The following is a 17500-nucleotide window of genomic DNA, read 5'->3' on the forward strand; positions in this document are numbered from 1 at the left end:
ATTGAATTTAAAACAAATTAACATGGCAAATTGAAACTGGTCGCATCTTTTTCTCGTACAATGTTTTAATTTATGATTTAATTTACTTTTGACTGAGGCTCAGTTTTATTTTAGGATTACTACGATATGGCCTTATTAATCATTGTTCTTACTTTAGCTTAATGAGAACAGAGGATTGGTATATAAAGTAATTGCATACATACATACACACATACATACATACATACATACATTCATACATACATTTCTACGTGGTGACAAGTCAATCGTCATAAATCCATGTTTTGTGGGGTATGTTTTTTTTTCTAGTTTTCAACTATAGTGTATTATTCCCAATTTAAAAATTTTTAAAGGGCGATTTTTATATAGATTGAAACCTATTTTAAGTATGCCAAGCCTCTGTATACACTGGTCAACCACAAGTTAGAAAAAACTGTCAGCAAACACTTAGTTTCATCCTTTCTTCATTAGTTTGAAATACTTCTCTGCCAAATAGGGAAAATGAACAAATATCGTTAATATATTAGACTCAATGCTACCGTCATTTTCATTTCTTTCGGAAATCCATTATATTCAATGGATTAAACGATTAAATTTACTTCAAATGCATCACTGCTATTAAAGTTTAAGCCACCCTCGTTTTCTTCTTTGTCAACAAATTACACTTTTCCTATGGGAAGAATCAATATTGTAGAATTGTGTGGGGCATCATTTCGTAAAATTGCGAGACAACTTTACAATATTCTGTATCATTTCTCTCTAAACGGATGAGTGTTAAATGTTAAGGAGTTAACATTGTATGGCGGAGGGCGAGTCCTTGAAATAAGAGCCAGGAGTAAAAAGACTGCATTCCACTCCTACTAAAATAATGGTTTAATATAGTATAACATGAAGTAAATATCTTACGTAACTTCGTTTCTGTTGCAAATAACTTTAACCTTGTTGAAAAAGTTATTCTCTCAAATTAGATTAGTTGGCTCTGGGTCGCAAATGAAGCTAGAGTGATGTATTTTCGAAAATACAGAAAATAAATACTCGAGTGAAGTCATTGAAAGTAGTAGTAGTAGTAGTAGTAGTAGTAGTAGTAGTAGTAGTAGTAGTAGTAGTAGTAGTAGTAGCAGTAGTAGTAGTAGCAGCAGCAGCAGCAGTAGCAGCAGCAGTAGTAGTAGTAGTAGTAGTAGTAGTAGTAGTAGTAGTAGTAGCAGCAGCAGCAGCAGTAGCAGCAGCAGTAGTAGTAGTAGTAGTAGTAGTAGTAGTAGTAGTAGTAGTAGTAGTAGCAAATTTGTTCTTTAGACTAAGGGCAATCTGACTAGTCAGACCTATGTTCAAATGTGTTCCAACCGTTATCATCGTATTTTCTTTTTTGTATGATACAGTAGTCCTAAGACCACATTATCCAACGTATCCTTCGTTTTTATAGAACGGCTGGAATTAAGTGATTCGATTGAAAACTTTTACCATGTCCATCGACCACTTAGAGCGTCCTCTACTTTTATCATAAGTAGAGCCTACATTCCAATAAGTATGTCACTAAGTTCTTTTATTTTCATTTTCGCTCAATATTTTGGCTTTTTCGTCTTTCCTGTTGGTCTTGTTGCTAATCTTTTCTGCATCATTATCCTTTGCCGCAAATCTCAGAGGCGTCTAAGCATCAACTTTTATTTGGTTGCATTGGCAGTAAGTGACTTTTGCATTTTGCTACTCTCTTGCTTTGACAAATGGCGAATGTTCGTCTTCAAGTTATCCTTGAGAAATACCTCTATATTCTTCTGTAAAGCTTTGCCGTTTTTTGAAAGATTATTTTTGAGCTTATCTTCATGGATCGTTGTAATAATAACCGTCCAACGGGCGCGTGCTATTAAATCTCCACTGGGTGGCGATTTCATACGAAGCCGAACGTGGCTACGAGACATCGTCATACTCCTCATCACGACATCTGCTCTGATCCTAATTTACATGCCAACTTTAATTTATTACAATTTCACAGAAACTTTATCGAGAAATGGCACTAAGAAAAGCTACTGTATCAGTGAAGAGCCCAAGTGGTATCATCTAACAAAGTACATTATCTTTAATACAGTCTACTCGTTCATTCCATGTGCAATTTTATTTGTGTGTGTCGGTATCATTATAAAGCAACTGTCAAAAAGAAAGCGATTTTTGGCATCTCAGGGTAACATCCATTCTGACCGACAGGGACAAAATGATAACATCATACGACTAGTTCTATCTATTAATATCATGTTCGTCGTCTTCACATTCCCATTTGCTCTATTAGGAATGATAATGACGTTTTCTGACCGAACTACTATATATGCCAACAATGTTTTAAAACCAATTTATCGTATCACACATTTTCTCTCCTATACTAACAGCTTTTTAAATTTTTTCATCTATATCATAAGTGGCAGGAGTTTCCGTAAGGAGCTCGTAAATTTGTTTAAGGAGCCTCTCCAAAGACTTCGGAAGAAACCCTCTCTTGCAGATCCTAGATCACAACTTTCTCTCAAAATGACAACCGTAAGTCATATTTGAATATTACGGTTCATAGTATTGCCTACGGTTTTGTTGCTATTGTTTTTTGTATATTTAGTCTTTCTTTTGTTGTGGTTTTTTTTCCTTTTATTAACTTGAACGGAGATGAGTAGACGAATAGGTTGATTGGATGTGACGTCATAAATCGACAGTTTGATGGTTCAAATCCACATCAGAAAAGGATGTTATGGTGGTATCATATTGTTGAATTGTAAAAGATATGAAATAGCATATGAGGTAGGCACAAGCACCAACAGTCAGTTTTGAATAGAGGTTATAAGTGGATTTTATCAACAATAGTACTTGACTGGTGCCTAATTTTATTAGGTCTATAGGGACGAAAGGCAAAGCTGACCTCGGCAGCATTGTAACTCAGATGGCTTGCTACATACGTCCATTAAGGTGAAATACAAAGAAAAATGATAGATAGAACCAAAGGTGGGGGTTACATCGTTTAAGCGTTTAAAATGATATCAACACTAACAAATGAACACATTGCTAATTAAATAATGAATAGCAATAATAGTGTACAATATAAAATATAAACAAGGAAGCATCCCCAAATAAAGAGTAACAACAAAGAGTGCAAACAATAAAAGATTATCAAAGGAAACTGGCCTCGCTGAATTCTCGCAACCAGCATACACAGAAAGAGGAGGCCCATTTAGACTCACCGTTTTTAACACTCATATCAACTATTGACAAAATTTACTGGAGGGCAGCAACTTCCTGTCTAAATGCATGTTATAGTTTAAGCAGTACATGTTTATGGGAGCCTGACCTGAGACGAAAATTTCTGTTGAACAGCGTTCACTGCTCAAAATCTTTCGCTATAATCACCAGATTGCTTTTCTTCCTAAAAAAAAAAGTACAGCAGTAAGTCAATCTTCTTGATAGATTCCACGGATTAACGAATCTGTCTTGCGCGTGTTTCAACCCCCCGATTCACCATTGTGGGGACACTGAACGAATACGCGACGGACGTTCACCTTAATCTGCGGGGGTTTTGGATCGATTAAGTCGCTGGTGACTTCAACACGGCCATGGCTCTAGCATTTTAACACATACAGCAAAGACCTATAATATTCAGCGAAACAGTAAGTCCTCCAAAAGAGACTACGCACATTATTCCACCACCATTACAAGCTTCGTTGCACTATGAATCGTTCAGAAAATGCAATACATAATCACCAAGTCAAAACAAATTCATTGTGATGTAATACGGATTATTGGTTTCAAATTTTGACACAAGGCTAGCAGTTTCAGGAAAGGAGCTAATAGTCACTTATTTTATTGCTCCCGAAAGAATGAAAGGTAAGGTCGAACTCGGTGGTATTTGATCACAGAACTTATGTTGGACGAAATGCCGCAGAGCATTTTGCCCAGCGTCATAACGATTCTCCAGCAAGTAGGCACCGAAAATAGGAATATTGAAAAACAATAACATTACCTAAGAATGGTTAAATCTAAAATTATACACTCACCCATACATCTTTGTTGCGTACCATTGATTATTACATATATAATATACTCACTACGCGTTTATGCAGGGTGGACTGTTATTATAACATTATAAACTGATTTGAAATATTTCGTGTGTCCCATGGATTATGAATATATACAATTTTACACTCTCTACATGTTTCATTTGTGCTATAGATTGCTGTTATAAAAGCTATACACTCACTCTACATGTTACACATCTGCTGTGAACTGTTAAATTCAAATTATACATTCACTCAACATATTTCGTGTGCGCCATGAGTAGTTCAATTAGAAAAACATACAGTGGGGCTTATGTGTTGCATTCCCGATCATGAGATCGTGGTTTAATTCCTGGACCGAGTAGAGCTTTGTATTCGTAAGAAAACAACTTCATCTCACATTGCTCGACGATCACTTCGACACTCGACGTGTAGTACACCGCACACCTGTTCAGGCAATGTTGATTTGATGAAGGGAACGCGCTGACGTACAGCTGAAATATTTGATCACTATAAACAAGTCATTTGAGCAGGTTTGATCAGCAAGAATTACAGAACGTCCTTTCTCGGACTACGACAGTCTACCGTTATACATTTACAATATGTCACCACAAACAATGGCTTGATAAATATGAAATATATATTCAGATAATATATTTGTTTTTCTTGTATAAATTATTGATCAATATAAAACTACACCCTCACTGCATCAAATGCCATGTAGACCCATTGTCTACATGACACATATTAGAGTAAAAAAAATGTTGTGGTTCTTAAATATGTATTTGCATTCATTTTTAAATAATTTCCAATGAATCTGTTATAAAAGTGTTTATTTCAGTTTTCAGAACTTAAAATAATGGGTATCTGTATTTTCATAACATTATGTTTAATGCATGATACGTTCCATATAATACAAATAAAAAAGATTTTGAAGATGATGTGAAGTATATACAAATAAAGCGTGTTCATTATTCAAGTATCGTGTTTTATATTTCATATTTCAGCTAAATGAAACGTAAAAACAAAAATGATTCCAGGCAAAAATAGTAAAATTAATGCAGCATAAGAATACCGATTCTTTATTAGATTTGCATCGTGATGGAAGTCATATTTTTTTATTGAATAAGTACGCATGCGCGTGCAAACACACATACACACTCACATGCTCAGACACAGTGACACGCATATATATATATATCCAAGCACCGTTGTTTTCTGCCAGTACTCCACCCATATTGCAGCTCCTATTTGCTCCATGTACTTCACAAGAATTTTACTCACAATTCCCAGGGATCCAGCACTTATTATTACTATTCTTTTATTGTCTTTGCACAGCTTCTAATGCTGGAGATGTACTACGGTGTCAGCTGTTCACTACCAGTGAACTAAGGCAACATCCCTTATTTTTCGAGCACCTTCCGCAGTATTGGAGCGGTTCCAAGCAGTGCTGTTTTCTTCAAATGCTCCACCCTTATAGCAGCCCCTATTTGTTCCATGTACTTCTCAAGATTTTTGCTCGCTGTTCCCAGGGCTCTGACAATTATTAGTAATACTACCACCTTTTCCATTGACCTCAACTGCTTATACCTCCCAAGCTAACCTGTCATATCTATCGACATTTCTTTCTTCCTTATCGCGTACCGTGTTGTCAGCTGGGCTGGGCATACAGCATAGTTTGCTCTCGTTCACAATTAAAACTACGTCTGGCTTCCTTTTCTATTTCTCATGGTCGCACTGAATCATAAAATCCCACATGATCTTTGCATTATCATTTTCTATGAAGGCATCATCGAAAATGATATGGTACGACCACAAACCCGAAGGCATCATCGATTATTATTATTATTATTGTTATTATTATGTTATTATTATTATTATTATTATTATTATTATTATTATTATTATTATTATTATTATTATTACGGTTTGATTCAGCCCTATACGACTCAAAGTTTCGTAGGCTTCATACAGAAACGTAGCTCGTTGAAAATATATTTCATCTTGTATATTACAAACACATACTCACACACACATCCACACACACGCACACACACACAGACACACACTATACATACAGGTATACACGTACATACCCTGTGCATGATTCAGCTACGTACCACAGAAAAGACTGCATGTACTATGACCGATTCATACTACGTACGCTGAAGGAGCAAAGACGCAACGCACTGATTACAAGCCTCTAATATCTGTGCTTTATCAATATCCATTTGGGCGGTCCCTAAGTCATTTTCCCCAGGCAATAAGTAAACAATAATTGATATAAAATGCATAAGCTTTATTCTACTTGAATCAATGAGTATACATCGTATAGTTATGAAATAAGTTTAAAACGTCTGTGTTATCATGTACAGTAACACGATATCCACATTGAAATGTTTGATAAAGGCCAACGTTATTTATAGTTTATGACGCCTAGTATAGTTAATATTGGTTTCAGATTTTGGGGAAAGATTTAAATCAATAACATCAACCCCAGTGATCAATTCGTACTTATTTTATCGACCCCAAAAATATGAAAGGCAAAGTCGGCCTCGATGGAATTTGAACTCAGAACGTGAAGACGGACCAAATGCCGCTAAGCATTTTGCCCGGCGCGGCAATGATTCTGCTAGCTTCCCGCCTTCATTCTTATTACAATATCGGTTCCAAGTTTTGGAACGATGCCAGCAGTTTTGGGGTTGGGTGGCAAGTCGATTCAATGGCCCCCAATGCTCAGCTGGTACTTATTTTATCGACCCCGAGAGGATGAAAGGCAAAGTCGACCTCGGTGGTATTTGATCTTATAACATAGCTTTTTACATGTTTTCTTTGTTTCTTTCTCGTTCTTTTTCCCTTGAGATATTTACAGCTTTTTGGTAGAGAAGTATATGTTGATTCCTTTTATTATATCTAACAATGCATATATATAAATGTGGTCTGCTCCAGCTCATATAGAGATATATTGAGATATATTCATGCATTGCAAATGAAATTAGCATTAACGTAGTAATAATACAGCAAAAATTATCAAATACATATACCCGATGCTGAGACAGGTTATGCATGCATATATTCACACATACACATACATATTGTATACATAAACGCATACATATGTATGTTATTCAGTCTTATTTCAAAGCTGGCAGAAACGTTAGCACGCGGGGCGAAATGCTTAGCAGTATTTCGTCTGTCTTCAACTTCTGAGTTCAAATTCTGCCGAGGTTGACTTTGCCTTACATCCTTTCGAGTCGATAAAGTACCAGTTGCCTACTGGGTTCGATCTAATCGATTGGCCCACTCTCAAAATTTCGGGCCATGTGCCTAGAGTAGAAAATATTATTCAGTCTTATTTCAAGATTGTTTGCCTAAAGAGCTGGTTTCTAACCTAGATCCATGGTTTTTTTCATTGAAATTTCAACTACCACAACGTGGTGTTTTTGCATGTATGTATGTGTACAATATTTGGAGTCAGTGCATGTATGTTATCTATATATGTATAATACTAAGACGTAGAGGACAGCTATAAAACCTGCTGCATCTTAGATTGAACATTCTGTAACTTAGTTCTTAATGAAGTAAAGTGTAACTTCAGGATCACCTGACTCAGTTGTTACCGTTGGTTTCCAACAACAGCTAATGGTTTAGATGATGCGTAAAGAAAAGTGGGGAAGTGTCCACAGTATCTCTCTCTCTCTCTCTCTCTCTCTCTCTCTCTCTCTCTCTCTCTCTCTCTCTCTCTCTCTCTCTCTGCTTCTTTCTTCTTAATTTTTTTGCCTTCTGTATTCGTCTCTTCGTCTGTGTCTATCTCACTTTCGTACATTATCCTAATATGGAACCAAAGATGAGGCAAGAGTCTACTGGAAATAACAGCAAAATCTCCCTTAAATCATTCTATTTGAGAAAAAAAAAGGGAGGACACATTGGATGATGTAGTTCGTGATATATTTTGTTTGCACAATAAAGGCACAGGACCAGATATGTTACATATAGTAAATTGCGCAGAAGGATGTGGGCAGGCCTGGTGTTGATCAATGATCCAGTGAGGGCAGATCCGAGCAAATCAGCAATTGCAACAATGCCACTATGTGGACGTTCGACTTGCTAGATATAACAACCAAATTTTCCCCAGAACCCATACCCATCATCCTTGAAATATCCATGAGATATTATTTAGAAAAGACTCCATTGTCCATATGAGAACATATACTATTGTAGGTTTGCTCGATCAGAACTGACTCGGAGCTAATGGACTAAAGCAACAAACAAAGCAGCTTCATCCATGTCCTTATATCACCTAATATGAAATAACTCTTTTGAAGTCAATACATGATGGTTCAACTTACGTAACATATATTTCACAAAGTGGCACTGTTACTTCACAGTGAAAAAGCAAGGAATTTGAACACTTGACACCATATTTCATATACTAAGATAAATAAATTTGATAAACGTTAGTATAAAGAAGAGGAAAGGCGGCGAGCTGGCAGAAACGTTAGCGCGCCGGGCGAAATGCCTGGCAGTATTTCGTCAGCCGTTAGGTTCTGAGTTCAAATTCTGCCGAGGTCGACTTTACTTTTCATCCTTTCGGGGTAGATAAATTAAGTACCAATTACGCACTGGGGTCGATGTAATCGACTTAATCTTTTTGTCTGTCCTTGTTTGTCCCCTCTCTGTTTAGCCCCATTCGGGCAGCAAAGAAATAAGAAACGTTAGCACGCCGGGCGAAATGCTTAGTGGTATTTCGTCTGTGTTTACGTTCCGAGTTCAAATTACTTTTGGGGTCGACAAATTAAGTACCAGTTGCGTACTGGGATCGATCTAATCGACTGGCTCCCGCCCCCAAAATTTTGGGTCTTGTGCCTAGAGAAGAAAAGAAAAGTATTAAAAAGAGGAAAAAAATATAGTTAGAATGGTACTACTCGAAAGTGGGGTTCGAGTAGCCATTACACCTTCATCCATTATATAAAGCCATTTCATTCATTCGTTTATGTTTTATGTCCTAACTTCTATTGTATTGTCTGTCCTTGTTCGTCCTCACTCTGTAGGGCCCACAGTGGCCAATAAAATGAAATAGAGATCGTTTTGGTAGACTCGCGAATTGCGTTGTGTGAACACATTCAATGAACCTCCACTGCATAATTTATCTATACGAACCTGTGGCAGGATATATATATATATATTCTCTTTTTTTTACTGTTTTACTTGTTTCAGTCATGTGACTGCGGCCATGCTGGAGCACCACCTTTTAGTCGAACAAATCGACTCCAGCAGTTATACATTGTAATCCTAGTACTTATTCTACCGGCCTCTTTTGCCAAGCCGCTAGGTTATGGTGACGTAAACACACCAGCATCGGTTGTGAAGCGATGTTGGGGGAACAAACACAGACACACAAGCATATACACACACATATTATATGTATATATATACGACAGGTTTCTTTCAGTTTCTGTCTACCAAATCTACTCACAAGGTTTTGATCGGCCTGAGTCTATAGTAGAAGACACTAGCCCAAGTTGCCACGCAGTGAGACTGAACTCGGAACCATGTGGTTGGTAAGCAAGCTACTCACCACACAGACGCTCCTGCACCAAAGTCTCGTATTGTCCTTGCATTCGAAACGCGCAGTAGATGGAACAGGGACGACTGATGGAGGGGTATACTCTTTAAGTTGCATGTCTCGTTTCTCTGTTTGTTTGTTTTTGTTTTTTTGCGTTGGTCGAAAAAAGTTCGTTTTCTGTTTTCGTTTTTATGTTTTCGTTTCTCATTGTGTTTAAGGTTTTTTTATGTCCTGTACCCATATATGCATGTATGTATACATATAGATGTAGGTATGTACATATATGTATGAATATATGCATATATTTATATATTATTTATATTATATCATATTATATATATATATATATATATATGCATACATGCATGTGTGTGTGTGTGTGTGTGTGTGTGTGTGTGTGTGTGTGTGTGTGTGTGTGTGTTCCTATACGCGTGAGTGATCATGACAGTGTCGCTATATACGTACTTGTGTTAATATATGAGATTATATATCTTTATACTGGTACACCACTCTCTGTATATTTGTGTGACTGTTTGAGTTATTTGCTTGTTCGTGTGTTTGCGTATACGTATATGTGCGTGCTTGCGCGCACACGCTTTCACTGAAGCATTGGCTTTCCTTTTCCACTCTGATGGAATCCAACAAAAGTTACCAAACAAAAACAGGAGTGACACATTATCAAGTTTGTCCCATAATGAATTGTACATGAGAAACTGGAGCCGCCACAATTACCGCCGCCACTAGTAAAATCACCACCGCTGCCACAACGCCACCGTCATTCCTCCCCCCTCCCCAGCCATATCCTCTTAAGACCTCAACAATAGACTTCACCAGGATATGACGTAACGCATTCTTTACACTAAATCACTCATTTAAAACGAGAAAAGTAGGTAAACCGAAATATTTTCATTTCAATTACTCCGTAGATGAGGCCGGGGAAGGTGCAGGAGAGAGTATAGTATACATATACACACGAATACACGCAAACATCTCTTCACTCTCTCTCGCTCTCAAACACACATTTGCATCGGTACATCAGCATGGCTGCAGCTCTGAGCTGAAGCTATAATATATATATATATATATATATATATATATATATATATATATATATATATATATATATATATATATTACGAGAGAACGAGAGAGAGAGAGAGAGAGAAAGGAAACCATCGCTCGAATTGTAATGAAAGTTAAGATTTTTTCGCCTAGAACACATGAATTAATTGTTATAATGTTGACAAATTATCGTGAGGACTGTTTAATCGACTATGATGAAAATGAGACCATCCTGCATCATATTTGAGGCCTATAAAACAGAATATTTCCTTGCCGTAACACCAGTAAACGCAAATACATAACTACGACTACTTAATCTAACTAAACGGAGAAGCATTTATTTATAGGCTTAATTTACTTGTCACAAATAGCGTCAAAATCTCTCAGTTTTCATAACGTGCGCTATAATATTTTACAAAAATTTCTGGAAACAAGGAGAAGCTCACCACGGCTGGGTAGCCTTTAATTTTAGGTTCACTAGATTAAAACTGATCTGAGGATAAACAACACGAACGACAAATATTTTCACAGGTATATTTTCCTTTTAAACTTTCTTCATAATCTCTCGTATCTCTTATCCGAGATATACAGGCATAAGTTAAGTAATACTATCGAGTCATCATTTTATGTTTTCGAAAATACACTTGACTACTACTACTACTACTACTACTACTACTACTAATACTACTACTACTAATACTACTACTACTACTACTACTACTGCTGCTGCTGCTTCTGCTGCTGCTGCTACTCTCTCTCTCTCTCTCTCTCTCTCTCTCTCTCTCTCTCTCTCTCTCTCTCTCTCTCTCTTTCTCGCGAACTATCTATCTATCTATCTATTTATCTATCTATCTATCTATCTATCTATCTATCTTTCTATTATGCATTTATTAGCAGAACGGTTATTATTATCATTATTTCTGTTACGTCTCTACATCTCTAAACGCTGTATTTCCATGTTTGAGTGAGGATATCACAATGCTCTAAAACAACAAAAATTAATCGTATTCATATCTTAGTTTCCACTTAATTTCGCTTTCATCTGGATACGACACCCATCCTCAACCTCCAATACTCCTCTAAAAATGTTATGATGCAGTTCAATGTTGCTCTGTTGTTATATTTATTTTCCCAACTGTGTAGTGGAGTCATCGCCAAGGTGATTCCTACCACTATTTGTTGTTTGCGTGGGGTTCTTTAACCGTAAGAAGATAAACTGAAACCCGGAGTAATATTTTATGCTTTTCAAGTTATTTAGCGCTTGCAGATTTATCTATAAAATGAGATTTACTTAGAAATAGAAAGGACCATATATCTGTAGACTTTACAAGACATTTTCGATACTCTACTCCATAGTGTACTAACTTTGGCATTCGAGTCTGAAAACGCTAAAACTGGACGAAACATGGTGCGTACCCCACAAGACAACGTACACAGAACGACATTTGGTTGAGCAACAAAATCACGCAATACAAACAATCGTACTGAACTACTACTACTACTACTACTACTACTACTACTACTATATTTGATGATGATGATAATGATAATATTAATCATAATAATAATAATACTCAATCTAAAAAACACATCTGAAAACTTTAGAAATATCCGACAATCTAGATGTCCTGCAAAAGGTGGCATTAATTGGAAATGCACGCATATTGCGTAAAGTACTGTCTGTCTGAGGTCCTTGTTGTGTCTTGACAAATAGCGCAAGCCCCAGGTAGACACGATATTTTCAGTCAACAACCTCACGATATTCTATACTATGCGACGTCTATAACAATAATAATAATAATAATAATAATAATAATAATAATAATAATAATAATAATAATAATAATAATAATAATAGAGTAATTATATTAATGTCTCTTTAAATGTAATTTTTCTCTTTTCTTTTATTTTCGCTGTTCTAGACTTATAATAGAATGAACTCTACGGACTTCCAGACTTTCGCCAATGATTTGGCACACTATTCAGGGTATCCATTGATTATAATCGGGGTGTTAGGAAATATTCTTTGCATTTTCGTCCTATTTCGACCCAAGATGAAAGAATCGAACATTAGAACCTATTTAATAGGACTTTCTTTTAACGATATCGGTGTTTTCGTCATTTTAATGATTGACAAATGGCTTAGGCATTCGTATAGAATCCAATTACGATTAACATCGCAATTTGCTTGTAAACTACTGCCGTTTCTGGATAAATACGTATTGGAAACGTCATCTTTGATCGTACTGTTGATCTCAATTGAAAGGATGGTTGCTATCGTTTTTCCTATTAGATATTATAATCTAAAAAGTAAACACCAACGATTCGTGCTGTGTATTATGTTCTTTATTCTAGTCGCTTTCAATTCCCCTGCTCTATATTTCTACACATTGAATCATTCTAAGTGCTATGATTCTGCACCAAAATACTTCATCAAAATTAAATACATCATCTTTTACATATTCTACTGGATTTTACCTGTCATTGGACTGTTGATTACTAACGGGATTATATTATATTGTTTGAAGAAACGCTCTGACTCGGTTAATATAAAGGCGAAGCAGCAAACTTTTTTGAAATTAAAGCAAAAAGTTAAAGAAGGACTTTATTTACTTTTTATGATCAGTGCTTTGTTCTTGCTGTGCACAAGTCCATTTGCAATATGTGGAATAGTGATTACGACATACAAAGGGAACAAGAATACAACATTTGCCAAGAATGTATTCGCTGTTTATGTTTTGGCACATTTCTTTTCTTATTTCAATAATGCTTTGAACTTCGCTGTCTACATGCTGGCATCTTCAAGCTTTCGACAAGAATTAAAAGGTTTTCTAAGAATTAAAAGCAAATGAAGAAAGCATCGTCATTTATATAATATTCATGATTGTGGATTAGTACAAGTAACTATCGCAGACACATCTAGAAATGTTTGGAACTGATCAAAATAATATAACAGAAATATGGAATGCTACTGATATAAACAACATCGTAAAGAGACAAGCGTTGAATTTAAAACTAAATAACTCCAAAAGAATTCAACTTTCATATATGATGATATAATTACTAATTCTGGTGCAATTGAACATCTGAAGTTGATGTCGTTTAACTAAACTCAAGGATAATTATAAAGAATAAATTTAACGTAGAAATTGAGTCTTTGCTAAAATATTCTGGCATTGAAATTATTGAATCCATTGGTATAAAACTCAAACTCTTACAAGTGTTATTGGTTTTGCTGTATCTATGAGTCAGGCCAACCTGACACCAGGGCAAGTTGCATCAAACCAAACCACCATCTATTAACTTTTTCCATATTTTTTTTTTCATTCCCCGAACTGTGAAATCAATATTCTTCTGGATTATATCGTAAATTCACTATCATATTTTTAAGTGTATTTCAGGTGCTACACCAAAGTCAAAAATTTAATAAATATATATTTTTAAAATTCTTAATATATATATATATATATATATACATATATGAATGCGCCGTGCGTGTGAGGTGTACATAATGCAAACAATATTATATATATAAAACAACTTACTTAAATGAATATATTTTAAAAAGTCGGAGAAAACACATAATCATACACACGCGCACACGTGCAAGCACACTTTGTACATATATACGTACATACATACATACATACAGACAGACAGACAGACAGACAGACAGACATAACTATGTGTGTGTTTGTGTGTTTGTGCGTATATACAGTATTTGTATTCATGTTATGCTCAGACGAAATGATGTTTGAACTCTCTTTTATAAACTATATTGAAATTAGTATCTTGAGTTAATTATTCATCTTACTTCACCCCTTGTGCATTTGCTTCTAAGCAACTGTATATATATTTAATATCATTTTTGCTAAATTATTCATTTAATGATCTAAAATATTCATGTTTCTTGTTTTTTCTTTAATATTGTAAGCAAGTACATTATACGCTGCATAGTTATCACCGAATAGTTTATCAATGCAAATGAAAGTGGGCATGGTAGTGTTTTTGTTACACATGATTTGTCCTAAAAACTGCTAAACTCATCTAAGTTGTCTAACATATAGCAAGGAAAAACACAAAGGGTTTCAAATGCGTTTTTATTGATGAATAAACCCACTACATATTGATAATAAGAAAAAATTTTCTGCCAGTGAATTGATAATCAAAAATTTAACATTAGGTCCAGATAGAATAACAAGATGAGGAATGAGTGTGGAACTTCTCGTTTTCGCAACAAATAAAAGACACATTTAATATCTTGGTATTTTTCAAAAAAGAAAAAGAAATTACATTAAAATTTTTAATTTCACCTGAAGAACACAGTTCTTTTCACGATGTAATACGTTTATTCATCAATAAAAAACAACTGTAGTGAACGCTAGCCTATCTGTAATATTTCTGTTTTTCTTTATGTAAACACCTCACTTGGAACTTTCACTTCATTGAATCTGAATCATAAAAATCTGGATCATAAAAACTATGCCGGCGTGCATGCGTATATAATTTAATATATATGTAAACTTATACGTATGTGTATACTGGTGTGTTCATCTACATGTATTTGTAAGTGTTTGGGACAGGTTCGTATATGCATGGGTATATGGGGGAGTGTCTGTATACGCTATATGCGCGTATATATTTATCACGATTCTAACTTAAAATCGTTAACATTAACATACGTCGATTCAGATGAAATCTATGAATAATTCTATATACATACATACATACATACATACATACATACATACATATATATATATATATATATATATATATATATATATATATATGTGTGTGTGTGTGTGTGTGTGTGTGTGTGTGTGTGTGTGTGTGTGTGTGTGTGTGTGTGTGTGTGTGTATATATGTATATATATATATATATGAATATACATACATATATATATAAATGAATTGGGAAATGAACTTCGTAAGCAGAAACCTATTTTAGCACATGTACATATACAGATGTATATACATATTTATTAATATGGATTTATGTTTCCAGAGAAATATATAGAACATTTATCTTATTTTGTACAATAAATATACGCAATATTATGCATTTTATATATTTTCTCTTGATCTCTTGATTTAAATTTAATTATAGAATCACGTGTTTAGATCTAGTTATGGGTGTATTTGATTGAGTTAACATGCATTTCAGTTGTAATCTTCTAAATTTGGGTCAATGAAGGAAAGAATGTGACTAATTAACAAAATGTTCCAAATGTAAGTAAAACAAGAAATCCAAGCAGGTAGTTAAATTATGGAAAAAACATTCTAAAATTCATTAGCGCTAAGATTTCATTAACAATAGCTACCTTTCTTGCTTTCGGGTTTATTACACCTGTAATAATGAATACACGAAGTACCACGTGTTATGCACTTGAAGATGACTGAGTAGATGAATGCGTCAAGCATTAGTAGTATTTTTTTGCGACATGACATCAGATTTCCAAAATAAATTGCATTTCGATGACTTTACAGTTATTTTGTTCTATATAGCGTGACATTACTTCCTTCATTTTATTGCTTCTGAAATTGGTAAAATGAAACTGCGTGATATAATTCAAGAGAATTCACTTTCAAATAAAATGTAAAAATTCTACATTATGCATTGAACGCCTTTCAACTTGTCCCAAATAGCATTCATATGCATGTGTGTGTATGTGTGTGTGTGTGTGTGTGTGTGTGTGTGTGTTTGTGTGTGCGTGCGTGTGTGTGTATGCCTTTGTGTGCATGTAGAATTATGTTTCTTTGTCGGTTTAACTTTCTCTTAGAGCAAACGTATTGCATATGCCTTGCATGCTTTTAATAAAGTGTTGTAGCTTTATGTCAAAATCTTGTGTAGAGAGACAGTGGTGAGCTGGCAGAAACGTTAGCATGCCTGGCGAAATACTTAGCGGTATTTCGTCCGTCTTTACGTTCTGATTTCAAATTCCGCCGAGGTCGACTTTGCCTTTCATCCTTTTGGGGTCGACAAATTAAGTACCAGTTGCGTACTAGGATCCTTCTAATAGACTGGCCCCTCCTCAAAAATTTCGGGCCTTGTGCCTAGAGTAGAAAAGAATATCTTGTGTTGAGAGACAGGTAGATCACCTTTCTTCCAGGACCACTTTCTGAATACCTTTCCAATTAGCGTTAAGAAAATTCGGGCAAGAAAAGAGTTTGTTGCATGAATTAAACTGCACTTTCTACGGATCATACATTGGTTGTTCAGCTAAGTTATGATTCGTAAAGATCGTTGGTGTCACCTTAACATTATGGATGAACACCGTGTTAATTGTGAAGTAGACGTTGGACATTTTTATGCCTTGTTGAATGGAATACTACACATACATTCCTACATGTATACCCCAACACTCACACTAACACATACAACTATATTGTTATATACCGCCGGCTTCGTGACATTGTTTTCGGTTTCCAATGATGTCACCATGCACCCAAGGCAGTCAAATTAAAATCCCTCTAACCGGAGCGACAGTCCAACACAGGCTTTACTCACATGTAGCTGAGTGGACTGAAGCAATGAAAAGATGAAATGTTTTGTTCAAGAACACAACCCACTTCTGGTCAGTGTATCGAGACGGTGATCGTGTGCACAACACCCAAACAAAGCCATTTGCCTGAAAACACACACACACACACATACACACATACACACACACACACACACACACACTCACACATGCATATATATGTATATGCATGTATGCACAATCACATTCTTACACACCGACAGGCATATATATATATATATATATATATATATATATATATATATATATATATATATATATATATATATATATATATACATATATGTACGAGATCTGATCAATAAATA

At 35.3% G+C, this 17500-nt stretch overlaps 2 protein-coding genes across 6 annotated transcripts in view; both read left to right on the top strand.

The window, feature by feature from the left end:
- LOC106877684 (pleckstrin homology domain-containing family G member 7) overlaps window positions 1-17500 on the top strand; it is a 970386-nt gene that overhangs the window by 869342 nt on the left and 83544 nt on the right. The gene's annotated exons all lie outside the window — the stretch shown is intronic.
- LOC106877712 (galanin receptor type 2) lies at window positions 10707-14435 on the top strand. The gene is made up of 2 exons (XM_014926670.3): window positions 10707-11178; window positions 12570-14435. Exon 2 carries the CDS (start codon window positions 12582-12584, stop codon window positions 13497-13499), a length of 918 nt encoding a protein of 305 aa, XP_014782156.1. The 5' UTR covers window positions 10707-11178; window positions 12570-12581; the 3' UTR covers window positions 13500-14435.

This window comes from Octopus bimaculoides, chromosome 20, assembly GCF_046866305.1.
Source record: "Octopus bimaculoides isolate indiv1 chromosome 20, ASM4686630v1, whole genome shotgun sequence".
Classification (NCBI taxonomy): Eukaryota; Metazoa; Mollusca; class Cephalopoda; order Octopoda; family Octopodidae; genus Octopus; species Octopus bimaculoides.

What these genes read in the sequence shown, in the direction of transcription:
- LOC106877712 (XM_014926670.3), top strand. Translation starts at nt 12,582, where the DNA reads ATGAACTCTACGGACTTCCAGACTTTCGCCAATGATTTGGCACACTAT.